The following is a 26368-nucleotide window of genomic DNA, read 5'->3' on the forward strand; positions in this document are numbered from 1 at the left end:
CAAACAGGAACCCTGAACAGCGCAACTACCTTACTTGTATGTACATCTATTAAGGATGTGGTCTTTCACCTTGATTGATGTCTATCCACCTCACCGGTTTAAAGGCTCATCTGTTTCTTCCTAGATCTTCTACATAGGTGTAGCATTGCACCGCTTCAGACTCGATGCTCAGAGTGATGAACATTTAGTCGTCATCCAACATGTCCAAATATCTGAAGCATTTTACCTCTGTTGGTGACAACCAAGGTGACAAACAATGGAGTCATGAAGATGAGGAGAAGCAGCCGCAGCACGAGGAGGAGGTTGAACCTGAAAAGACTCCCCATCCATTTACGTCCTCCTACAGCTTCAGGGACGCCTTAAAATGGCTTTTCAGTTCTCACAAGTTTCATGTACGTACTTTTTTTATTTATGGTCATTTAGAGAATCTTCCCTGCCAATAGCCTATGAAACAACTCTGGATGACTTCCACAACTTCCATGCTCTAATGTCTGTTGGAGGTCACCCTTGGGAACGTTTTAAATTGGGATGGCCCAAGATATAATTTCATTTTTACACCATTAAATTGCTGAATGTCGCCCCGGCCACAGGGGCAGCTGGAGTCTGGATCGGTACGAAATCACGCCGGACGGGATCCCGGCGGTTGGAATACCGCCAATGGAATCCTGATCTGCGGGCGAGCGCAACGCAGCCCCTTGCGGGCTCGCTGCACTCGCCACGCTGCGGGCACGGTGCCTTGCTACGCTCGGCACACTGATTTATTCTCCCTCTATGGGTGTCGTGGACCGACACCGGGTATTGGTATTCCGACCGCTGGGATTCCGTCCGCCGGGATCTTGACCGCATCCCCTGGAGTCACCTGCCACACCACCTACCTGATGACAGAGATCAGTAAGCAAGAGGGGTCTTTGCCTTTGCCGATATGGCCTCTGTATGCAGACATCACTGCTTTCTCCCAGTGTCCTCACTTGCAGGCACAACACTGACACAGTGCTACTGCGCAGCTCGGGGAACACATGCAGCCAATAGCGCGTCTCTGTACAGTTATACAAGCAGCCACGGGAGAGGAGGAGGACGTTTACCTGCATGCTGCCGAGAGGTGCAGTTTGCTTAGAAGCTTATAGCTAGAGTGCATCATGCAACACAAATCTGGCTGCTTTCCTAACTTTATGAAGTATGTATGCTATAGCTCCCACTCCCAGTAGAAAGACTAGTTAAGGATGCTAATCTCCACTGATGCATGATGATGATGACATGGGTGCAGATTTACTAAATATAGAGTTTACAAAGCTGCAGACGATTGACAACTTAGAACATTTTTTTTTCAAGTGGCAAAAGGAAATAGAGCTAAACCACGCGGATTTAGTATTAATTCCTATTGCTCTTTGAAATCCATCGGTCAAAGTCGTTGATCGACTGCTTTGTAAACCCAATATTTAATAAATATTGCCCATGGCCTTTGATCTGGTCCTTAAGCTATAAAATACCTCTGTTAAGTGGTTATTGAGCATTTTTCTTTTCCCTTCATATTAATGAAGTTAAATGGTAGAGTTAGAAAACACCTAACTGACTTTTCACTGTCACTTTTACAGATTGTTATTGTAACTCTGGTTATTTTGGATGCTTTATTTGTCCTCATCGAGGTACTTCTGGATTTAGAGCTGTTAGCAGAGAAAGTTAGTCATGTGGTACCAGAGGTAAGTGAGAAATGAATGTTTACCTAGTTCCTACTAATGTAGATGTGACTAAGACATCTCCTTAGCCATTTATAACACATTTGCATTTCTTTACTTTGTGTTTGAGTCAACTCTAATAGGCATATTCAATTAGCTGCTTTCCACGTTGGCCTGATACAATTAGTGGAGATTAACGAGTGTGATTCCCTGAGAGCCTTTCCCTGCACTGCGTGTTAAGTAGCCGCAAGGTAAACTCCGCTAATTGAATACGCCCCAAGGTATCCTGTGGTTGTTACATTGTCAAACGTGCTCTGTGAGGCATGCTGGGATTTGTACTTCCCCAACCTTTGGAGCGCTGCTATTGTGTCACTGTGAGCCAAAAATCATTGATTGTTTCAGGTAGAAAATATCAATGTTTGCAGATGACTCCTCAGGAGCTACCTCTCCTGACGTACCCCCAAACCATTATACAACTTATAATAATTTTGTTTTCTCCACTTACAACAAAATTCATCTAGTTTGCCATAATACAGTTACTTACTTTTTTTTTATTGTTATACACTATATGGACAAAAGTATTCAGATGCCTGACAAGTACACCAACAGGGACTGTAGTGACATTGTGTTCAAATATATATATATACTTTAATATGTAGTTGGTCCCCCTTTTGCAGCTATAACAGCTTCCATTCTTCCTGGAAGGCTTTCCACAGGATTTTGAAGTGTTTCTGTGGGAATGTGTGTCCATTCATTCTGTAGGAGCATTTATGAGGTCAGGCACTGATGCTGGACGAGAAGGCTTGGCTCGCAATGTCCGTTCCAGTTCATCCCAAAGGTACTCACTGGGGTTGAGGTCAGGGCTCTGTGTGGGCCAGTCAATTTCTTCCACACTGAAATCATCAAACCATGTCTTTATAGTCCTTGCTTTGTGCACTGGGGCACAGTCATGTTGAAATAAAAACGGGCCTTTCCAAAACTGTTGCCACAAATTGGAGGCATAGCTTTGTCCAATATGTCTTGGTATGCTGAAGCATTAAGATTGCTCTTCACTTGAGATAAGGGACCTAGCCCAAACCCTGAAAAACAGCCCCATACCATTATCCCTCCTCCACCAAACTTCACAGTTGGCATAATGCAGTCAGGCAAGTAACGTTCTCCCGTTATCCGCCAAACCCAGACTATGCCATCTGACTTCCAAACAGAGAAGCGTGATTCGTCACTCCACAGAATATATTTCCAGTGCTCCACAGTGCAGTGTCGGTGTCCTTTACACCACTCCATCAGAAGCTTGGCATTGGACTTGGTGATGTGAGGCTTGCATGCAGCTGCTTGGCCATGGAAATCCATTCTATTAAGTTCCCGCCGCAGAGTTTTTGTGGTTACAAAAATTCCAGTGGAAGTTTGGAACTCTTCAGTTATGGAATCAGCATAGCGTTGGTGACTTTTGCACACCATGGGGTATATTTACTAAGATTCGTATTTTCCCGTTTGAGGTCAAAGTTCAATCACGAATGACATCGAAAGTGTAAATATGCAACTTTTTGAATTGATTACGACTAATTTACTAAGCTGCCGTATTCTGCATTTTCGGGTTTTCCGATGTCGATGTCATTCGTTTTTTTTGGCAGTGTTTTACGTGAGTGACTTGTAAAACACTGCCGACTTTAATACAATGAATCTCGGCCGGATCTGAGAGATCCGTGCTGGGCTTCATTGTGCACCTTGTTAAAAAAAAAAAATGTTTAAATGTAAAAAAAAAATTGCGTGGGGTCCCCCCTCCTAAGGCAAACCAGCCTTGGGCTCTTTGAGCCGATCCTGGTTGCAGAAATATGGGGAAAAAATGGACAGGGGTTCCCCCATATTTAAACAACCAGCATCGGGCTCTGCGCCTGGTCCTGGTTCCAAAAATACGGGGGACAAAAAGCGTAGGGGTCCCCCGTATTTTTGAAACCAGCACCGGGCTCCACTAGCTGGACAGATAATGCCACAGCCGGGGGTCACTTTTATACAGTGCCTTGCGGCCGTGGCATCAAATATCCAACTAGTCACCCCTGGCCGGGGTACCCTGGGGGAGTGGGGACCCCTTCAATCAAGGGGTCCCCCCCCCAGCCACCCAAGGGCCAGGGGTGAAGCCCGAGGCTGTCCCCCCCCCCCCCATCCAATGGGCTGCGGATGGGGGGCTGATAGCCTTTGTTCAAAGTGAATGATATTGTTTTTAGTAGCAGTACTACAAGGCCCAGCAAGCCTCCCCCGCAAGCTGGTACTTGGAGAACCACAAGTACCAGCATGCGGCGGAAAAATGGGCCCGCTGGTACCTGTAGTACTACTACTAAAAAAATACCCCAATAAAGACAACACACACACACCTTGAAAGTATAACTTTAATACATCCATCCACACCTCCATATACACATACTTACCTTATGTTCCCACGCAGGTCGGTCCTCTTCTCCAGTAGAATCCATGGTGTACCTGTTGAAAAAATTATACTCACATAATCCAGTGTCTTAGGCTCCTCGGTAAATCCTTTTGTAATCCACGTACTTGTAAAAATAAAAAAACGGATACCCGACCTCGCACTGAAAGGGGCCCCATGTTTTCACATGGGTCCCCTTTCCCCGAATGCCTGGAACCCCCTCTGACTTAAGTCCAAGAAGGGAGCCACGTTTGGCACCCTCCTGATTGGCTGTGTGCTCCTGTACTGTATGACAGGCGGCACACGGCAGTGTTACAATGTAGCGCCTATGCGCTCCATTGTAACCAATGGTGGGAACTTTCAGGTCAGCGGTGAGGTCACTTTCGGTCACCCGCTGACCACAAAGTTCCCACCATTGGTTACAATGGAGCGCATAGGCGCTACATTGTAACACTGCCGTGTGCCGCCTGTCATACAGTACAGGAGCACACAGCCGATCAGGAGGGTGCCACAACGTGGCGCTCCCTGATTGGCTGAAGAAACCCACTTAGACATCAGTCAGAGGGGGTTTCTGGCATTCGGGGAAAGGGGTCCCATGTGAAAACATGGGGCCCCTTTCAGTTCGTGGTCGGGTGTACCGTTTTTTTATTTTTACAAGTACGTGGATTACACATGGATTATCCGAGGAGCCCTCTACACTGGATTTGGTGAGTAGGATTTTTTCAACAGGTACACCATGGATTCTACTGGAGAAGAGGACCGACCCTCGTGTGAACATAAGGTAAGTATGTGTATATGGTGGTGTGTATGTATGTATTAAAGTTATACTTTCAAGGTGTGTGTGTGTTGTCTTTATTGGGGTATTTTTTTAGTAGTAGTACTACAGGTACCAGCTGGCCTGGTTTTCCGCCGCATGCTGGTACTTGTGGTTCTCCAAGTACCAGCTTGCGGGGGAGGCTTGCTGGGACTTGTAGTACTGCTACTAAAAACAATATTCATTACTTTGAACAAAGGCTATCAGCCCCCCATCCGCAGCCCATTGGATGGGGGGGACAGCCCCGGGCTTCACCCCTGGCCCTTGGGTGGCTGGGGGGGGGGACCCCTTGATTGAAGGGGTCCCCACTCCCCCAGGGTACCCCGGCCAGTGGTGACTAGTTGGATATTTGATGCCACGGCCGCAAGGCACTGTATAAAAGTGACCCCCGGCTGTGGCATTATCTGTCCAGCTAGTGGAGCCCGGTGCTGGTTTCAAAAATACGGGGGACCCCTACGCTTTTTGTCCCCCGTATTTTTGGAACCAGGACCAGGCGCAGAGCCCGGTGCTGGTTGCTTAAATATGGGGGAACCCCTGTCAATTTTTTCCCCATATTTTTGCAACCAGGGCCGGCTCAAAGAGCCCGAGGCTGGTTTGGTTAAGGAGGGGGGACCCCACGCAATTTTTTTTTTTTAAATTATAACATTTCCCACCCCTTCCCACTGATAAAACATGTACCGATCTCATGGATCCGTGCATGCCTATACAAACACGGGATAAAAAAGCAGGTCTGGTTTTTTTTTAGCACTTTTTCACGATTTGTATTTCAGCACGGCAGTGTTTGGCTATTGGCCCTCATTCCGAGTTGTTCGCTCGGTATTTTTCATCGCATCGCAGTGAAAATCCGCCTAGTACGCATGCGCAATGTTCGCACTGCGACTGCGCCAAGTAACTTTACTATGAAGAAAGTATTTTTACTCACGGCTTTTTCTTCGCTCCGGCGATCGTAATGTGATTGACAGGAAATGGGTGTTACTGGGCGGAAACACGGCGTTTCAGGGGCGTGTGGCTGAAAACGCTACCGTTTCCGGAAAAAACGCAGGAGTGGCCGGAGAAACGGTGGGAGTGCCTGGGCGAACGCTGGGTGTGTTTGTGACGTCAACCAGGAACGACAAGCACTGAAATGATCGCACAGGCAGAGTAAGTCTGGAGCTACTCTGAAACTGCTAAGTAGTTAGTAATCGCATTATTGCGAATACATCGGTCGCAATTTTAAGAAGCTAAGATTCACTCCCAGTAGGCGGCGGCTTAGCGTGTGTAACTCTGCTAAATTCGCCTTGCGACCGATCAACTCGGAATGAGGGCCTTTGTCGGCAGTGTTTGTGTTTTGCACTTTTTAGTAAATTACCGATTTCTAGCAAATTGCAGGCGTATTTGACCGATGGTGTATTGATTCGTGATTTTTTCCTAGGACTTCCAAAATATTACGAATGCCCTCATCACTGCCGAGATTTTTGCTTCGTAAATTACCGAGATGACACTTTGAAGAAAAAACGGCATCTCGGTCAAAATCGGGACCTTAGTAAATATACCCCCATGTGCCTTAGCAGTCAACCCTGCTCTGTGATTTTACACATCTTCCACTTTGTGGCTGAGTTGCTGTTCCTAAATGCTTTCAATTTTTAATAAGATCACTTACAATTGACTGTGGAATATACAGCAGGGATGACATTTCACGAACCGTCTTATTGCAAAGATGGCATCCTATCTCAGAACCATGCTTGAAGTCACTGAGCTCTTCAGAACGACCTATACTGTATCACAAATATTTGCAAATGGAGACTACACAGCTAGGTGCTTAAATTTTATACAGCTGTGGCAACGGTCTGATTGAAATACCTGAAATCAAAAATTAAGAGCTGTGGCCAAATATTTCTCTATCGTCCTAGTGGATGCTGGGGTTCCTGAAAGGACCATGGGGGATAGCGGCTCCGCAGGAGACAGGGCACAAAAAGTAAAGCTTTTCCAGATCAGGTGGTGTGCACTGGCTCCTCCCCCTATGACCCTCCTCCAGACTCCAGTTAGATTTTTGTGCCCGGCCGAGAAGGGTGCAATCTAGGTGGCTCTCCTAAAGAGCTGCTTAGAGAAAGTTTAGCTTAGGTTTTTTATTTTACAGTGAGTCCTGCTGGCAACAGGATCACTGCAACGAGGGACTGAGGGGAGAAGAAGTGAACTCACCTGCGTGCAGGATGGATTGGCTTCTTGGCTACTGGACATTAGCTCCAGAGGGACGATCACAGGTACAGCCTGGATGGTCACCGGAGCCGCGCCGCCGGCCCCCTTGCAGATGCTGAAGTTAGAAGAGGTCCAGAATCGGCGGCTAAAGACTCTGACAGTCTTCTAAAGGTAGCGCACAGCATTGCAGCTGTGCGCCATTTTCCTCTCAGCACACTTCACACGCTGTCACTGAGGGTGCAGGGCGCTGGGGGGGGGCGCCCTGGGAGGCAAATGTAAACCTATATACTGGCTAAAAATACCTCACATATAGCCCCCAGAGGCTATATGGGGATATTTAACCCCTGCCAAACTTCACTAAAGAGCGGGAGACGAGCCCGCCGTAAAAGGGGCGGGGCCTATCTCCTCAGCACACAGCGCCATTTTTTCTCTCACAGAAAGGCTGGAGAGAAGGCTCCCAGGCTCTCCCCTGCACTGCACTACAGAAACAGGGTTTAAACAGAGAGGGGGGGCACAAATTGGCGATATAAATATATATATAAAGATGCTATTAGGGAGAAACACTTATATAAGGTTGTCCCTATGTAATTATAGCGTTTTTTGGTGTGTGCTGGCAAACTCTCCCTCTGTCTCTCCAAAGGGCTAGTGGGGTCCTGTCCTCTGTCAGAGCATTCCAGGTGTGTGTGCTGTGTGTCGGTACGTGTGTGTCGACATGTATGAGGACGATGCTGGAGGAGGCGGAGAAATTGCCTGTAATGGTGATGTCACTCTCTAGGGAGTCGACACCGGAATGGATGGCTTATTTAGGGAATTACGTGAGAATGTCAACACGCTGCAAGGTCGGTTGACGACATGAGACGACCGACAAACAATTAGTAACGGTCCAGGCGTCTCAGAAACACCGTCAGGGTTTTTTTATAAAAAACGCCCATTTACCTCAGTCGGTCGACACAGACACGGACACTGAATCCAGTGTCGACGGTGAATAAACAAACGTATTCCTCATTAGGGCCACACGTTAAGGGCAATGAAGGAGCTGTTACATATTTCTGATACTACAAGTACCACAGAAAAGGGTATTATGTGGAAGTGAAAAAACTACCTGTAGTTTTTCCTGAATCAGATAAAATAAAATGAAGTGTGTGATGATGCGTGGGTTTACCCCGATAGCAAATATTGGCGTTATACCTTTTCCCGCCAGAAGTTAGGGCGCGTTGGGAAGCACCCATTAGGGTGGATAAGGCGCTCACACACTTATCAAGTGGCGTTACCGTCTCCAAATACGGCCGCCCTCAAGGAGCCAGCTGATAGGCAGCTGGAAAAATATCCTAAAAAGTATATACACACAGACGGTGGTTATACTGCGACCAGCGATCGCCATCAGCCTGGAGATGCAGTGCTGGGTTGGCTTGGTCGAATTCCCTGACTAAAAATATTTTATTGATATAGAGCATTTAATAGGATGCATTCTATATATATGTATGCGAGATGCACAGAGGGATATTTGCACTCTGGCGTCAAGATAAGTGCGTTGTCCATATCTCCCAGAAGATGTCATGGACACGACAGTGGTCAGGTGATACAGATCCCATACGGCACATGGAAGTATTGCCGTATAAAGGGAAGGAGTTATTTGGGGTCGGTCCGTCGGACCTGGGGGCCACGGCCACAGCTGGGAAATCCAACCTTTTTACCCCAAGTTACATCTCAGCAGAAAAAGACACTGTCTTTTCAGCCTCAATCCTTCCGTTCCCATGTGGGCAAGCGGGCAAAAGGCCAGTCATATCTGCACAGACATAGAGGAAAGGGAAGTAGACTGCAGCAGGCAGCCCCTTCCCAGGAAAAGAAGCCCTCCACTAGTGGGGGGGTAGTCTCAAGAGTCTCAGCGCGCAGTGGGATCACTCGCAAGTTGACCCCTAGATCATACAAGTATTATCCCAGGGGTACAGATTGGAGAGTCGAGACATTTTTTCCTCGCAGGTTCCTGAAGCCTGCTTTACCAACGGCTCCCTCCGACAAGGAGGCAGTATTGGGAAAAAATTCACAAGCTGTATTTCCAGCAGGTGATAATCAAAGTACCCCTCCTACAACAAGGAAAAGGGTATTAGTCCTCCACACTATATTGTGGTACTGAAGCCAGACGGCTTGGTGAGACATAGTCTAAATCTGAAATCTTTGAACACTTACATAAAAAGGTTCAAATCAAGATGGAGTCACTCAGAGCAGTGATAGAGAACCGGAAAAAAGGGGACTATATGGTGTCCCTGGACATCAAGGATTACCTCCATGTCCAAATTTGCCCTTCTCTACAAGGGTACCTCTGGTTCGTGATACAGAACTGTCAATATCAGTTTCAGACGCTGCCGTTGAATTATCCACGGCACCCCGGGCCTTTACCAAGGTAATGGCCGAAAAGATGATTCTTAAAAGAAGAAAGGCATCTAAATTATCCCTTACTTGGACGATATCCTGAAAGGGACAAGTTTCCAGAGAACAGTTGGAGGTCGGAAAAGAACTATCTAAAGTAGTTCTACGACAGCACGAGTGGATTCTAAATATTCCAAAAATCGCAGCTGTTTTCCGATGATACGTCTGCTGTTCCTAGGAATGATTCTGGGCATAGTCCAGAAAGAGGTATTTCTCCTGGAGGGGAAAGCCAGGGAGTTATCCGACCTAGTCAGAAACCTCCTAAATCCAGGCCAAGTATCAGTGCATCAATGCACAGGAGTCCTGGGAAAAATGGTGGCTTCTTACGAAGCGATTCCATTCGGCAGATCTCACGCAAAAACTTTTCAGGGGGATTTGCTGGACGAATGGTCCGGATCGCATTTTCAGATGCATCAGCGGATAACCCTGTCTCCAAGGACAAGGGTGTCTCTTCTGTGGGGGCTGCAGAGTGCTCATCTTCTAGAGGGCAGCACATTCAGCATTCAGGACTGTGTTCTGGTGACCACGGATGCCAGCCTGAGAGGCTGGGGAACAGTCACACAAGGAAGAAATTTCCAAGGAAGTGTGGTCAAGTCTGGAGATTTCTCTCCACATGAATATACTGGAGCTAAGGGCAATTTACGATGCTCTGAGCCTAGGAAGACCTCTGCTTCAAAGTCAACCGGTGCTGATCCAGTAGGACATCATCATGGCAGTCGCCCACGTAAACAGACGGGGCGGCACAAGAAGCAGGAGGGCAATGACAGCAAGGATTCTTCGCTGGGCGAAAGATCATGTGATAACACTGTCAGCAGTGTTCATTCCGGGAGTGGACAACTAGGAAGATTTCCTCAGCATAAATGAATTCCACCCGGAAAAGTGGGAACTTCATCTGGAAGTTTCCACATGTTTGTAAACCGTTGGGAAAGACCAAAGGTGGTTATGATGGCGTCCCACATGAAGCGCCAGGTCTAGAGACCCTCAGGCAATAGCTGGGACGCTCTGGTAACACCGTGGGTGTACCAGTCGGTGTATGTGTTCCCTCCTCGGCCTTTCATACCCAGTGTATGGAGAATGATAGGAAGGAGAGGAGTAAGAACTATACTCGGGGTTCCGGTTTGGGCCAAGAAGAACTTGGTACCCGGAACTTCAAGAGATACTAGAAAGGATCTTGATTCAGCAAGAATCATGTCTGTTCCATGACTTACCGCAGCTGCGTTGACGCCAGGGCGGGTGAACGCCGGATCCTAAGGGAAAAAGGCATTCCGGAAGAGGTCATCCCTACCCTGGTCAGAGCCAGGAAGGAGGTGACCGCACAACATTATCACCGCTTAGGTGAAAATATGTTCCATGGTGTGAGGCCAGGAAGGCTCCACGGAAGAATTTCAACTAGGTTAATTCCTACATTTCCTGCAAGCAGGAGTGTATATGGGTCTCAAATTGGGGTCCATTAAGGTTCAAATTTCGACCGGTCGATTTTCTTCCAGAAAGAAATTGGCTTCAGTTCCTGAAGTCCAGAAGTTGTTAAGGGAGTACTGCATATACAACCCCTTTTTGATGTCTCCAGTGGCACTGGGCGATCTCAACGTAGTTTGGGATTCCTAAAATCACATTGTTTTAAACAACTCAAATCTGTGGATTTGATATATCTCACATGGAAAGTGACCATGCTGTTGGTCCTGGCCTCAGCCAGGCGAGTGTCAGAATTGGCACAAAAAAAAAAACGAAATACCTAGGCGCTAATTTTAAGGAAAAATTGGATATGTATGTGTATATATACACATGCAAATATGCACGTGTACATCCAAAGTGTCAGAATTGGCGGCTTTATCTCACAAAGCCATATCTGATTGTCCATTCGGACAGAGCAAAGCTGTGGACTCGTCCCCAGTTTCTCCCTAAGGTGGTGTCAGCGTTTCACCTGAACCAGCTTATTGTGGTGCCTGCGGCTACTAGGGACTTGGAGGACTCCAAGTTGCTGGATGTTGTCAGGACCCTGAAAATATAGTTTCCAGGTCGGCTGGAGTCAGGAAATCTGACTTGCTGTTTATCCTGTATGCACCCCACAAGCTGGGTGCTCCTGCTTCTAAGCAGACTATTGCTCGTTGGATTTGTAGTACAATTCAGCTTGCACATTCTGTGGCAGGCTTGCCACAGCAAAAAATATGTAAATGCCCATTCCACAAGGAAGGTGGGCTCATCTTGGGCGGCTGCCCGAGGGGTCTCGGCATTACAACTCTGCCGAGCAGCTACGTGGTCGGGGGAGAACACGTTTGTAAAATTTTACAAATTTGATACCCTGGCAAAAGAGGACCTGGAGTTCTCTCATTCGGTGCTGCAGAGTCATCCGCACTCTCCCGCCCGTTTGGGAGCTTTGGTATAATCCCCATGGTCCTTTCAGGAACCCCAGCATCCACTAGGACGATAGAGAAAATAAGAATTTACTTACCGATAATTCTATTTCTCGGAGTCCGTAGTGGATGCTGGGCGCCCATCCCAAGTGCGGATTATTCTGCAATACTTGTACATAGTTATTGTTACAAAAATCGGGTTATTGTTGTAGGAAGCCGTCTTTCAGAGGCTCCCTTTGTTATCATACTGTTAACTGGGTTTAGATCACAAGTTGTACGGTGTGATTGGTGTGGCTGGTATGAGTCTTACCCGGGATTCAAAATCCTCCCTTATTGTGTACGCTCGTCCGGGCACAGTACCTAACTGGAGTCTGGAGGAGGGTCATAGGGGGAGGAGCCAGTGCACACCACCTGATCTGGAAAAGCTTTACTTTTTGTGCCCTGTCTCCTGCGGAGCCGCTATCCCCCATGGTCCTTTCAGGAACCCCAGCATCCACTACGGACTCCGAGAAATAGAATTATCGGTAAGTAAATTCTTATTTTTTGTCCATATAGTGTATATATTTGTGTCTACTACGATATCCCAGCTGTCGGGATCCCGGCACCCACATACGGGCGCCGGGATCCCAACCGCCGGAATGCCGGCAGTGGGGCGAGTTCAAAAGAGCCCCTTGCGAGCATGCTGCGCTCGCGCTATTTATTCTCCTTCCAGGGGTGTCGTGGACACCCCAAGAGGGAGAACAGTTGTCGGTATCCTGGCGCCGGGATATCGAATGCTTCCCTATATTTATATAATCATTTTCTTGTGCAGAACATGCTTCTATAAAGACAGTGGTGCAGCCTCTATTAGAAGCAAGAGCTATAGCTCCCAGGATGAGTGCCCGAAGCTGTTCAATTGCCAGCTCTGTAAACCCACAACTAGTGAAAAAGCAAGCTAATGCCTCAGGGCATGCTGTAACAGGATTGTGCCTGGCACTTAAGTCAGAATATGAAGTTTACTGTGACCAATGCCCAGGGCTTCCAGACTTAAGTGACAGAGGCGATGCAGTCCGTTGAATAGCTCTAGGCACTCATCCTGGGAGTTACATCCCCTCACTTATAATTTTATGTCCCCCATTATATAGTGACCACTTCCCTTTTTGTTTTTATACTTTTTGAAAAGCGATGTCCATCCTTAAAGTATAATGCGTGTTATAATGCAGGTCACTAATATTTTCAAAAATATTTAAAACCGCTCTGCATGATATACACTTTTGCTAGAGGTTTCAACCCTTTCACATACTCTATATTGATACAAAATCTGATATCTACATCCAAATAATAGTGTATATGATTTAAACAAATGGCACCAATACTGTTGTAACTTTATTAAATACATCCACATTCAGTGACTTGGTTGGAAAAATGTGACCCTTTTGAATTTAATGATAACTTTATGTACACATTTCCTGTATCGGTGGAGGGGTGTGTTTCATTAGGTTGACAGTGTCTAGGTCTACCCTAAAAGGTCGGCACAGAAAAAGGTTGACATGAGTTTTTCGGTGTCGGTTACTCCGTCCAACCATCAGGAATACAAATTAGTTTACTGCGTTTCCTTGCAGTACAGAGGTTACTATTCCAATCATAGTCCACATCGATGGTAAAGTATGAAAAAGTTGAACGAAAATTGTAAAACAACAGACAAAGAGGAAGGGGGGTGTAAATCCCCACCCCTAAATTCCCTTCCGCACACTGAAAATGACCTGTAACCATCCCTGAACCTATCTGGTAATAAAATTCAGAGAATTAGTCACAAATGTTTGCAAACACATGTTTAGCTGCTGGCCACTTCACGGCTTCTCTGATACAGCAGTCCTAACCTACATAATAGCAGTGCCCACATAGGGCCATGTAATTTGTCACAGTAGGCCTCATGATAAAGGCTATTACTAAAACACTTCCAAACAGAGAGCTAACTTACCCGGGAGCCACCCCCAGGATCTCCCATTGGCACTACAAGGAACAACATGCCTTCCAAATGCTGCTCCCATTCTATGCCTCTTGCACACAAGCAGACAAACAATTTGGAAGCTGCTCAATCATACCTGGAGATAATTATATATCAGGTGCTGTAAGGGGGAGGGGTCACAGACAAAGAGGAAGGGGGAAGTGTTTTAGTAATAGCCTTTATCATGAGGCCTACTGTGACAAATTACATGGCCCTATGTGGGCACTGCTATTATGTAGGTTAGGACTGCTGTATCAGAGAAGCGGTCAAGTGGCCAGCAGCTAAACATGTGTTTGCAAACATTTGTGACTAATTCTCTGAATTTTATTACCAGATAGGTTCAGGGATGGTTACAGGTAATTTTCAGAAAATTGTAAAACTCATGTCGACCATTGCCATGTCTACCATTGGTGGTCGACCTTTTTTACTGGTGAACTAAAGAGCAGATTCCTGTGTACCAGCCTGGAGATTGTCTCTTTCTACTACCACAAGTAACTGCATACTCTAATCATATGAGGTCATGCAGGGGATCATTCACTTTTGGGGAGAGGAAACCCCTTTTGGAAGGGAGTGTCTCTCTTTCCTGCTGCTTTAAGGGTCTCGGGACTATATAAATAGAATTCAGCGACTGATTAACCAAGCCAGGACTTTGTTAGCTGTATATCATACTTCTCTATCATCATTAGTTAAACTTAAATCTAACTTTAGTCAATACATTTAATAAGACACTGCTTTAGGTTAGACTTGTCCAGTATATAATTTTGCCATATGTAAAACTGAGAGCTTCTCTGCAAATTAGAAAATACAATTTTACACTGCAGACTATTTGTGGTACCTTAAATGTAAAGGCAATAGCAATAATTTGATCGATGGCTACATCTTTACGTTAGTTTCTAGGTTCTGATGCTGTAATCTACTAGACTAATACATTCACATTCTCGTGAAATCTTTGCACTTCCTGCTTTTTGTTATTTGTTCTGCATAAAGTAATACATTATTGCTGGTTTTTGTTCTAGGTATTTCATTATTTGAGCATTTCTGTCTTATCCTTCTTCCTGTTGGAAATTGTGGGTAAACTGTATGCTTTCCGGCTGGAATTCTTCCATCACAAGTTTGAAGTGTTTGATGCAGTTATCGTTGTGATCTCTTTCATCATTGATGTGGTCTACATAACACGAGAAGATGTTTTCAACGCAGTTGGGCTGTTAATTTTACTGCGGCTTTGGAGAGTCGCCAGAATTGTGAATGGTAAATGATTAGCTTTAATATACATCTATTCAGACTATGGGCCTGATTCCGCATGGATCACAAAGCAAAATCTTTCTCTAATGGGCAAAACCATGTGCACTGCAGGTGGGGCAGATATAACATGTGCAGAGAGAGTTAGATGTGGGTGGGGTGTGTTCAAACTGAAATCTAAAATGCAGTGTAAAAATAAAGCAACCAGTATTTACCCTGCACAGAAACAAAAATAAGAATTTACTTACCGATAATTCTATTTCTCGTAGTCCGTAGTGGATGCTGGGAACTCTGTAAGGACCATGGGGAATAGCGGCTCCGCAGGAGACTGGGCACAAAAGTAAAAGCTTTCTGACTAGCTGGTGTGCACTGGCTCCTCCCCCTATGACCCTCCTCCAAGCCTCAGTTAGGATACTGTGCCCGGACGAGCGTACATAATAAGGAAGGATCTTGAATCCCGGGTAAGACTCATACCAGCCACACCAATCACACCGTACAACTTGTGATCTGAACCCAGTTAACAGTATGATAAACGTAGGAGCCTCTGAAAAGATGGCTCACAACAATAAACAACCTGATTTTTGTAACAATAACTATATACAAGTATTGCAGACAATCCGCACTTGGGATGGACGCCCAGCATCCACTACGGACTACGAGAAATAGAATTATCGGTAAGTAAATTCTTATTTTCTCTGACGTCCTAGTGGATGCTGGGAACTCCGTAAGGACCATGGGGATTATACCAAAGCTCCCAAACGGGCGGGAGAGTTCGGATGACTCTGCAGCACCGAATGAGAGAACTCCAGGTCCTCCTCAGCCAGGGTATCAAATTTGTAGAATTTAGCAAATGTGTTTGCCCCTGACCAAGTAGCTGCTCGGCAAAGTTGTAAAGCCGAGACCCCTCGGGCAGCCGCCCAAGATGAGCCCACTTTCCTTGTGGAATGGGCTTTTACAGATTTTGGCTGTGGCAGGCCTGCCACAGAATGTGCAAGCTGAATTGTACTACAAATCCAACGAGCAATCGTCTGCTTAGAAGCAGGAGCACCCAGCTTGTTGGGTGCATACAGGATAAACAGCGAGTCAGATTTTCTGACTCCAGCCGTCCTGGAAACATATATTTTCAGGGCCCTGACTACGTCCAGCAACTTGGAGTCCTCCAAGTCCCTAGTAGCCGCAGGCACCACAATAGGCTGGTTCATGTGAAACGCTGAAACCACCTTAGGGAGAAATTGAGGGCGAGTCCTCAGTTCTGCCCTGTCTGAATGAAAAATTAGGTAAGGGCTTTTATATGACAAAGCCGCCAATTCTGAGACACGCCTGGCTGAAGCCAGGGCTAACAGCATGACCACTTTCCATGTGAGATATTTCAATTCCACAGTGGTGAGTGGTTCAAACCAGTTATTTTAGGAGACTCAACACTACATTGAGATCCCAAGGTGCCACTGGAGGCACAAAAGGAGGCTGTATATGCAGTACCCCTTTGACAAACGTCTGAACTTCAGGCACTGAAGCCAGTTCTTTTTGGAAGAAGATCGACAGGGCCGAAATTTGAACCTTAATGGACCCTAATTTTAGGCCCATAGATAGTCCTGTTTGCAGGAAATGCAGGAAACGACCCAGTTGAAATTCCTCTGTAGGGGCCTTCTTGGCCTCACACCACGCAACATATTTTCGCCAAATGCGGTGATAATGTTTTGCGGTTACATCCTTCCTGGCCTTGACCAGGGTAGGGATGACTTCATCTGGAATGCCTTTTTCCTTCAGGATCCGGCGTTCAACCTCCATGCCGTCAAACGCAGCCGCGGTAAGTCTTGGAACAGACAAGGTCCCTGCTGGAGCAGGTCCTTCCTTAGAGGTAGAGGCCACGGGTCCTCTGTGAGCATCTCTTGAAGTTCCGGGTACCAAGTCCTTCTTGGCCAATCCGGAGCCACGAGTATAGTTCTTACTCCTCTCCGTCTTATAATTCTCAATACCTTGGGTATGAGAGGCAGAGGAGGGAACACATACACTGACTGGTACACCCACGGTGTTACCAGAGCGCCCACAGCTATTGCCTGAGGGTCCCTTGACCTGGCGCAATACCGGTCTAGTTTTTTGTTGAGGCGGGACGCCATCATGTCCACCTTTGGTTTCTCTAACGTCCTAGTGGATGCTGGGGACTCCGAAAGGACCATGGGGAATAGCGGCTCCGCAGGAGACTGGGCACAAAGTAAAAGCTTTAGGACTAGCTGGTGTGCACTGGCTCCTCCCCCTATGACCCTCCTCCAAGCCTCAGTTAAGATTTTGTGCCCGAACGAGAAGGGTGCAATCTAGGTGGCTCTCCTGAGCTGCTTAGAGTAAAAGTTTAAATAGGTTTTTTATTTTCAGTGAGACCTGCTGGCAACAGGCTCACTGCATCGAGGGACTAAGGGGAGAAGAAGCGAACTCACCTGCGTGCAGAGTGGATTGGGCTTCTTAGGCTACTGGACATTAGCTCCAGAGGGACGATCACAGGCCCAGCCATGGATGGGTCCCGGAGCCGCGCCACCGGCCCCCTTACAGATGCTGAAGCAAGAAGAGGTCCATAAATCGGCGGCAGAAGACTTTCCTGTCTTCATATGGTAGCGCACAGCACTGCAGCTGTGCGCCATTGCTCTCAGCACACTTCACACTTCGGTCACTGAGGGTGCAGGGCGCTGGGGGGGGGCGCCCTGGGAAGCAATGAATTTACCTTATTTGGCAAAAAAATACATCACATATAGCTCCTGGGCTATATGGATGTATTTAACCCCTGCCAGTTTTCCAGAAAAAAGCGGGAGAAGAGCCCGCCGTGAAGGGGGCGGGGCCTATCTCCTCCGCACACAGCGCCATTTTTCCCACACAGCTCCGCTGGTAGGAAGGCTCCCAGAATCTCCCCTGCATCCTGCAACTACAGAAACAGGGTAAAAAAGAGAGGGGGGCACTTATTTGGCAAAATAACAGATATAAGCAGCTATAAGGGATAGACACTTATTGTAAGGTTGTCCCTATACATATATAGCTCTCTGGTGTGTGCTGGCAAACTCTCCCTCTGTCTCCCCAAGGGGCTAAGTGGGTCCTGTCCTCTATCAGAGCATTCCCTGTGTGTGTGCTGGGTGTCGGTACGTGTGTGTCGACATGTATGAGGAGGAAAATGATGTGGAGGCGGAGCAATTGCCTATAATGGTGATGTCACCCCCTAGGGAGTCGACACCTGAATGGATGGCCGTAATTAAGGAATTACGTGACAGTGTCGGCACGTTACAGAAAACTGTTGACGACATGAGACAGCTGGCAGCTCAGTTAGTGCCTGTCCAGGCGTCTCAAACACAGTCAGGGGCTATTAAACGCCCGTTACCTCAGTGGGTCGACACGGACCCAGACACAGACACTGACTCCAGTGTCGACGGTGAAGAAACAAACGTATTTTCCAGTAGGGCCACACGTTACATGATCACGGCAATGAAGGAGGTTTTGCACATCTCTGATACTGCAAGTACCACAAAAAGGGGTATTATGTGGGGTGTGAAAAAACTACCCGTAGTTTTTCCTGAATCAGATGAATTGAATGAAGTGTGTGATGAAGCGTGGGTAACCCCCGACAAAAAAACTGCTAATTTCTAAAAAATTATTGGCACTATATCCCTTCCCACCAGAGGTTAGGGCTCGTTGGGAAACACCCCCTAGGGTGGATAAGGCGCTCACACGCTTATCAAAACAAGTGGCGTTACCGTCTCCAGAAACGGCCGCCCTTAAGGAGCCAGCAGATAGGAGGCTGGAAAATATCCTTAAAAGTATATACACACATACTGGTGTTATACTGCGACCAGCAATCGCCTCAGCCTGGATGTGCAGTGCTGGGGTGGCTTGGTCGGATTCCCTGACTGAAAATATTGATACCCTGGACAGGGACAATATATTATGGACTATAGAGCATTTAAAGGATGCATTCCTATATATGCGAGATGCACAGAGAGACATTTGCACTCTGGCATCAAGAGTAAGTGCGATGTCCATTTCTGCCAGAAGAGGATTATGGACGCGACAGTGGTCAGGGGATGCGGATTCCAAACGGCATATGGAAGTATTGCCGTATAAAGGGGAGGAGTTATTTGGGGGCGGTCTATCGGACCTGGTGGCCACGGCAACGGCTGGGAAATCCACCTTTTTACCCCAAGTCACCTCGCAGCAGAAAAAGAATCTGCTGCGAGGTGACTTGGGGTAAAAAGGTGGATTTCCCAGCCGTTGCCGTGGCCACCAGGTCCGATAGACCGCCCCCAAATAACTCCTCCCCTTTATACGGCAATACTTCCATATGCCGTTTGGAATCCGCATCCCCTGACCACTGTCGCGTCCATAATCCTCTTCTGGCAGAAATGGACATCGCACTTACTCTTGATGCCAGAGTGCAAATGTCTCTCTGTGCATCTCGCATATATAGGAATGCATCCTTTAAATGCTCTATAGTCCATAATATATTGTCCCTGTCCAGGGTATCAATATTTTCAGTCAGGGAATCCGACCAAGCCACCCCAGCACTGCACATCCAGGCTGAGGCGATTGCTGGTCGCAGTATAACACCAGTATGTGTGTATATACTTTTAAGGATATTTTCCAGCCTCCTATCTGCTGGCTCCTTAAGGGCGGCCGTTTCTGGAGACGGTAACGCCACTTGTTTTGATAAGCGTGTGAGCGCCTTATCCACCCTAGGGGGTGTTTCCCAACGAGCCCTAACCTCTGGTGGGAAGGGATATAGTGCCAATAATTTTTTAGAAATTAGCAGTTTTTTTGTCGGGGGTAACCCACGCTTCATCACACACTTCATTCAATTCATCTGATTCAGGAAAAACTACGGGTAGTTTTTTCACACCCCACATAATACCCCTTTTTGTGGTACTTGCAGTATCAGAGATGTGCAAAACCTCCTTCATTGCCGTGATCATGTAACGTGTGGCCCTACTGGAAAATACGTTTGTTTCTTCACCGTCTTTTCAGGCTCAGTCCTTTCGTCCCCATAAGGGCAAGCGGGCAAAAGGCCACTCATATCTGCCCCGGGGCAGAGGAAGGGGAAAAAGACTGCAACAGACAGCTTCTTCCCACGAACAGAAGCCCTCCCCCGCTTCTGCCAAGTCCTCAGCATGACGCTGGGGCCTTACAAGCGGACTCAGGCACGGTGGGGGCCCGTCTCAAGAATTTCAGCGCGCAGTGGGCTCACTCGCAAGTGGACCCCAGGATCCTGCAGGTAGTATCTCAGGGGTACAAATTGGAATTTGAGACGTCTCCCCCTCGCCGGTTCCTGAAGTCTGCTTTACCAACGTCTACCCCCGACAGGGAGGCGGTATTGGAAGCCATTCACAAGCTGTATTCCCAGCAAGTGATAATCAAGGTACCCCTCCTACAACAGGGAAAGGGGTATTACTCCACGCTGTTTGTGGTACCGAAGCCGGACGGCTCGGTGAGACCCATTTTAAATCTGAAAGCCTTGAACACTTACATAAAAAGGTTCAAGATGGAGTCACTCAGAGCAGTGATAGCGAACCTGGAAGAAGGGGACTACATGGTGTCTCTGGACATCAAGGATGCTTACCTCCATGTCCCAATTTGCCCTTCTCACCAAGGGTACCTCAGGTTTGTGGTACAGAACTGTCACTATCAGTTTCAGACGCTGCCGTTTGGATTGTCCACGGCACCCCGGGTCTTTACCAAGGTAATGGCCGAAATGATGATTCTTCTTCGAAGAAAAGGCGTCTTAATTATCCCTTACTTGGACGATCTCCTGATAAGGGCACGGTCCAGAGAACAGTTAGAGGTCGGAGTAGCACTATCTCAAATAGTACTACGACAGCACGGATGGATTCTAAATATTCCAAAATCGCAGCTGATTCCGACGACACGTCTGCTGTTCCTAGGGATGATTCTGGACACAGTACAGAAAAAGATGTTTCTCCCGGAAGAGAAAGCCAGGGAGTTATCCGACCTAGTCGGGAAACTCCTAAGACCAGGCCAGGTGTCAGTGCATCAGTGCACAAGGGTCCTGGGAAAGATGGTGGCTTCTTACGAAGCGATTCCATTCGGCAGATTCCACGCAAGAACTTTTCAGTTGGATCTGCTAGACAAATGGTCCAGATCGCATCTTCAAATGCATCAGCGGATAACCCTGTCTCCAAGGACAAGGGTGTCTCTCCTGTGGTGGTTACAGAGTGCTCATCTCCTAGAGGGCCGCAGATTCGGCATTCAGGATTGGGTCCTGGTGACCACGGATGCCAGCCTGAGAGGCTGGGGAGCAGTCACACAGGGAAAAAATTTCCAGGGCTTGTGGTCAAGCATGGAAACGTCACTTCACATAAATATCCTGGAACTAAGGGCCATTTACAATGCCCTAAGTCAGGCAAGGCCTCTGCTTCAGGGTCAGCCAGTATTGATCCAGTCGGACAACATCACGGCAGTCGCCCACGTAAACAGACAGGGCGGCACAAGAAGCAGGAGGGCAATGACGGAAGTGGCAAGGATTCTTCGCTGGGCGGAAAATCATGTGATAGCACTGTCAGCAGTGTTCATTCCAGGAGTGGACAACTGGGAAGCAGACTTCCTCAGCAGACACGATCTTCACCCGGGGGAGTGGGGACTTCACCCAGAAGTCTTCCACATGATTGTAAACCGTTGGGAAAAACCAAAGGTGGACATGATGGCGTCTCGCCTCAACAAAAAACTGGACAGATATTGCTCCAGGTCAAGGGACCCTCAGGCAATAGCTGTGGACGCTCTGGTAACACCGTGGGTGTACCGGTCAGTGTATGTGTTCCCTCCTCTTCCTCTCATAACCGCGGCTGCGTTTGACGGCATGGCGGTTGAACGCCGGATCCTGAAGGAAAAAGGCATTCCGGATGAAGTCATCCCTACCCTGATCAAAGCCAGGAAGGATGTAACCGTACAACATTATCACCGTATTTGGCGTAAATATGTTGCGTGGTGCGAGGCCAGGAAGGCCCCTACGGAGGAATTTCAACTGGGTCGATTCCTGCATTTCCTGCAAACAGGACTGTCTATGGGCCTCAAATTAGGGTCCATTAAGGTTCAAATTTCGGCCCTGTCGATATTCTTCCAAAAAGAACTAGCTTCTGTGCCTGAAGTTCAGACGTTTGTCAAGGGAGTACTGCATATACAGCCTCCTTTTGTGCCTCCAGTGGCACCTTGGGATCTCAATGTAGTGTTGGGATTCCTAAAATCACATTGGTTTGAACCACTCACCACTGTGGACTTGAAATATCTCACATGGAAAGTGGTAATGCTGTTAGCCCTGGCTTCAGCCAGGCGTGTATCAGAATTGGCGGCTTTATCCTATAAAAGCCCTTACCTAATTTTTCATACGGACAGGGCAGAATTGAGGACTCGTCCTCAATTTCTCCCTAAGGTGGTTTCAGCATTTCACTTAAACCAACCTATTGTGGTGCCTGCGGCTACTAGGGACTTGGAGGATTCCAAGTTGCTGGACGTAGTCAGGGCCCTGAAAATATATGTTTCCAGGACGGCTGGAGTCAGAAAATCTGACTCGCTGTTTATCCTGTATGCACCCAACAAGCTGGGTGCACCTGCTTCTAAGCAGACGATTGCTCGTTGGATTTGTAGTACAATTCAGCTTGCACATTCTGTGGCAGGCCTGCCACAGCCAAAATCTGTAAAAGCCCATTCCACACGGAAAGTGGGCTCATCTTGGGCGGCTGCCCGAGGGGTCTCGGCTTTACAACTTTGCCGAGCAGCTACTTGGTCAGGGGCAAACACGTTTGCTAAATTCTACAAATTTGATACCCTGGCTGAGGAGGACCTGGAGTTCTCTCATTCGGTGCTGCAGAGTCATCCGCACTCTCCCGCCCGTTTGGGAGCTTTGGTATAATCCCCATGGTCCTTTCGGAGTCCCCAGCATCCACTAGGACGTTAGAGAAAATAAGAATTTACTTACCGATAATTCTATTTCTCATAGTCCGTAGTGGATGCTGGGCGCCCATCCCAAGTGCGGATTGTCTGCATTACTTGTACATAGTTATTGTTACAAAAATCGGGTTATTGTTGTTGTGAGCCATCTTTTCAGAGGCTCCTTCTGTTATCATGCTGTTAACTGGGTTCAGATCACAAGTTGTACGGTGTGATTGGTGTGGCTGGTATGAGTCTTACCCGGGATTCAAAATCCTTCCTTATTGTGTACGCTCGTCCGGGCACAGTATCCTAACTGAGGCTTGGAGGAGGGTCATAGGGGGAGGAGCCAGTGCACACCAGCTAGTCCTAAAGCTTTTACTTTGTGCCCAGTCTCCTGCGGAGCCGCTATTCCCCATGGTCCTTTCGGAGTCCCCAGCATCCACTACGGACTATGAGAAATAGAATTATCGGTAAGTAAATTCTTATTTTTTCCCAACGGTTTACAATCATGTGGAAGACTTCTGGATGAAGTCCCCACTCTCCCGGGTGGAGGTCGTGTCTGCTGAGGAAGTCTGCTTCCCAGTTGTCCACTCCCGGAATGAACACTGCTGACAGTGCTATCACATGATTTTCCGCCCAGCGAAGAATCCTTGCAGCTTCTGCCATTGCCCTCCTGCTTCTTGTGCCGCCCTGTCTGTTTACGTGGGCGACTGCCGTGATGTTGTCCGATTGGATCAATACCGACTGACCTTGAAGCAGAGGCCTTGCTTGGCTTAGGGCATTGTAAATTGCCCTTAGTTCCAGGATATTTATGTGAAGAGACGTTTCCATGCTTGACCACAAGCCCTGGAAATTTCTTCCCTGTGTGACTGCTCCCCAGCCTCTCAGGCTGGCATCCGTGGTCACCAGAATCCAGTCCTGAATGCCGAATCTGCGGCCCTCTAGAAGATGAGCACTCTGCAACCACCACAGGAGAGACACCCTTGTCCTTGGAGATAGGGTTATCCGCTGATGCATCTGAAGATGCGATCCGGACCATTTGTCCAGCAGATCCCACTGAAAAGTTCTTGCATGGAATCTTCCGAATGGAATCGCTTCGTAAGAAGCCACCATCTTTCCCAGGACCCTTGTGCATTGATGCACTGACACTTGTCCTGGTTTCAGGAGGTTCCTGACTAGCTCGGATAACTCCCTGGCCTTCTCCTCCGGGAGAAACACCTTTTTCTGGACTGTGTCCAGAATCATCCCTAGGAACAGTAGACGTGTTGTTGGAATCAGCGGCGATTTTGGAATATTTAGAATCCACCCGTGCTGACGTAGCACCACCTGAGATAGTGCTACTCCGACCTCTAACTGTTCCCTGGATCTTGCCCTTATCAGGAGATCGTCCAAGTAAGGGATTTTTAAGACGCCTTTTCTTCGAAGAAGAATCATCATTTCGGCCATTACCTTGGTAAAGACCCGTGGTGCCGTGGACAATCCAAACGGCAGCGTCTGAAACCGATAATGACAGTTCTGTACCACAAACCTGAGGTACCCTTGGTGAGCAGGGTAGATTGGGACATGGAGATAAGCATCTTTGATGTCCAGAGACACCATATAGTCCCCTTCTTCCAGGTTCGCTATCACTGCTCTGAGTGATTCCATCTTGAATTTGAACCTTTTTATGTAAGTGTTCAATGATTTCAGATTTAAAATCGGTCTCACCGAGCCGTCCGGCTTCGGTACCACAAACAGCGTGGAATAATACCCCTTTCCCTGTTGTAGGAGGGGTACCTTGATTATCACCTGCTGGGAATACAGCTTGTGAATAGCTTCCAATACTGCCTCCCTGTCGGAGGGAGACGTTGGTAGAGCAGACTTCAGGAACCGGCGAGGGGGAGACGTCTCGAATTCCAATTTGTACCCCTGTGATACTACCTGCAGGATCCAGGGGTCCACTTGCGAGTGAGCCCACTGCGCGTTGAAATTTTTGAGACGGGCCCCCACCGTGCCCGAGTCCGCTTGTAAAGCCCCAGCGTCATGCTGAAGACTTGGCAGAAGCGGGGGAGGGCTTCTGATCCTGGGAAGAGGCTGCCTGCTGCAGTCTTTTTCCCCTTCCTCTGCCCCGGGGCAGAAATGAGTGGCCTTTTGCCCGCTTGCCCTTATGGGGACGAAAGGACTGAGTTTGAAAAGACGGTGTCTTTTTCTGCTGAGAGGTGACCTGGGGTAAAAAGGTGGATTTCCCAGCCGTCGCCGTGGCCACCAGGTCTGACAGACCGACCCCAAATAACTCCTCCCCTTTATACGGCAAAACTTCCATATGCCGTTTGGAATCCGCATCACCTGACCACTGTCGTGTCCATAAACTTCTTCTGGCAGAAATGGACAACGCACTTACTCTTGATGCCAGGGTGCAAATATCCCTCTGTGCATCTCGCATATATAGTAATGCATCCTTTAAATGCTCTATAGTTAATAATATACTGTCCCTATCCAGGGTATCAATATTTTCAGTCAGGGAATCCGACCAAGCCACTCCAGCGCTGCACATCCAGGCTGAGGCGATTGCTGGTCGTAGTATAACACCAGTATGTGTGTATATACCTTTTAGGATATTTTCCAGCTTTCTATCAGCTGGTTCCTTGAGGGCGGCCGTATCAGGAGACGGTAACGCCACTTGTTTTGATAAGCGTGTGAGCGCCTTATCTACCCTAGGGGGTGTTTCCCAACGCGCCCTAACCTCTGGCGGGAAAGGGTATAATGCCAATAATTTATTAGAAATCAGCAGTTTTTTATCGGGGGAAACCCACGCTTTGTCACACACCTCCATTTAATTCATCTGATTCAGGAAAAACTATGGGTAGTTTTTTCACACCCCACATAATACCCCTTTTTGTGGTACTTGCAGTATCAGAAATGTTCAAAGCCTCCTTCATTGCCGTGATCATGTAACGTGTGGCCCTACTGGACATTACGTTTGTCTCGTCACCGTCGACACTGGAGTCAGTATCCGTGTCTGGGTCTGTGTCGACCATCTGAGGTAACGGGCGCTTTAGAGCCCCTGACTGTGTTTGAGACGCCTGGACAGGCACTAACTGATTTGCCGGCTGTCTCATGTCGTCAACAGTTTTTTGCAAAGTGCTGACACTGTCACGTAATTCCTTCCATACTACCATCCAGTCAGGTGTCGACTCCCTAGGGGGTGACATCACTATTACAGGCAATTGCTCCGCCTCCACATCATTTTCCTCCTCATACATGTCGACACAATCGTACCGACACACAGCACACACACAGGGAATGCTCTGATAGAGGACAGGACCCCACGAGCCCTTTGGGGAGACAGAGGGAGAGTTTGCCAGCACACACCAGAGCGCTATATATATGCAG

The 26368-nt window shown here is 47.7% G+C and overlaps 1 protein-coding gene across 1 annotated transcript in view; it reads left to right on the forward strand.

Annotated features, from left to right (window-relative positions):
- Nucleotides 1–26368, forward strand: part of HVCN1 (hydrogen voltage gated channel 1) — a 98500-nt gene that overhangs the window by 66539 nt on the left and 5593 nt on the right. Inside the window, exons 2-4 of the mRNA XM_063964397.1 lie at nucleotides 125–392; nucleotides 1593–1697; nucleotides 14863–15094. Of these exons, the coding sequence (XP_063820467.1) occupies nucleotides 201–392; nucleotides 1593–1697; nucleotides 14863–15094 (529 nt within the window). The 5' untranslated portion in view covers nucleotides 125–200. The remainder of the gene's footprint in view (nucleotides 1–124; nucleotides 393–1592; nucleotides 1698–14862; nucleotides 15095–26368) is intronic.

This window comes from Pseudophryne corroboree, chromosome 1, assembly GCF_028390025.1.
Source record: "Pseudophryne corroboree isolate aPseCor3 chromosome 1, aPseCor3.hap2, whole genome shotgun sequence".
NCBI classification, from domain to species: domain Eukaryota; kingdom Metazoa; phylum Chordata; class Amphibia; order Anura; family Myobatrachidae; genus Pseudophryne; species Pseudophryne corroboree.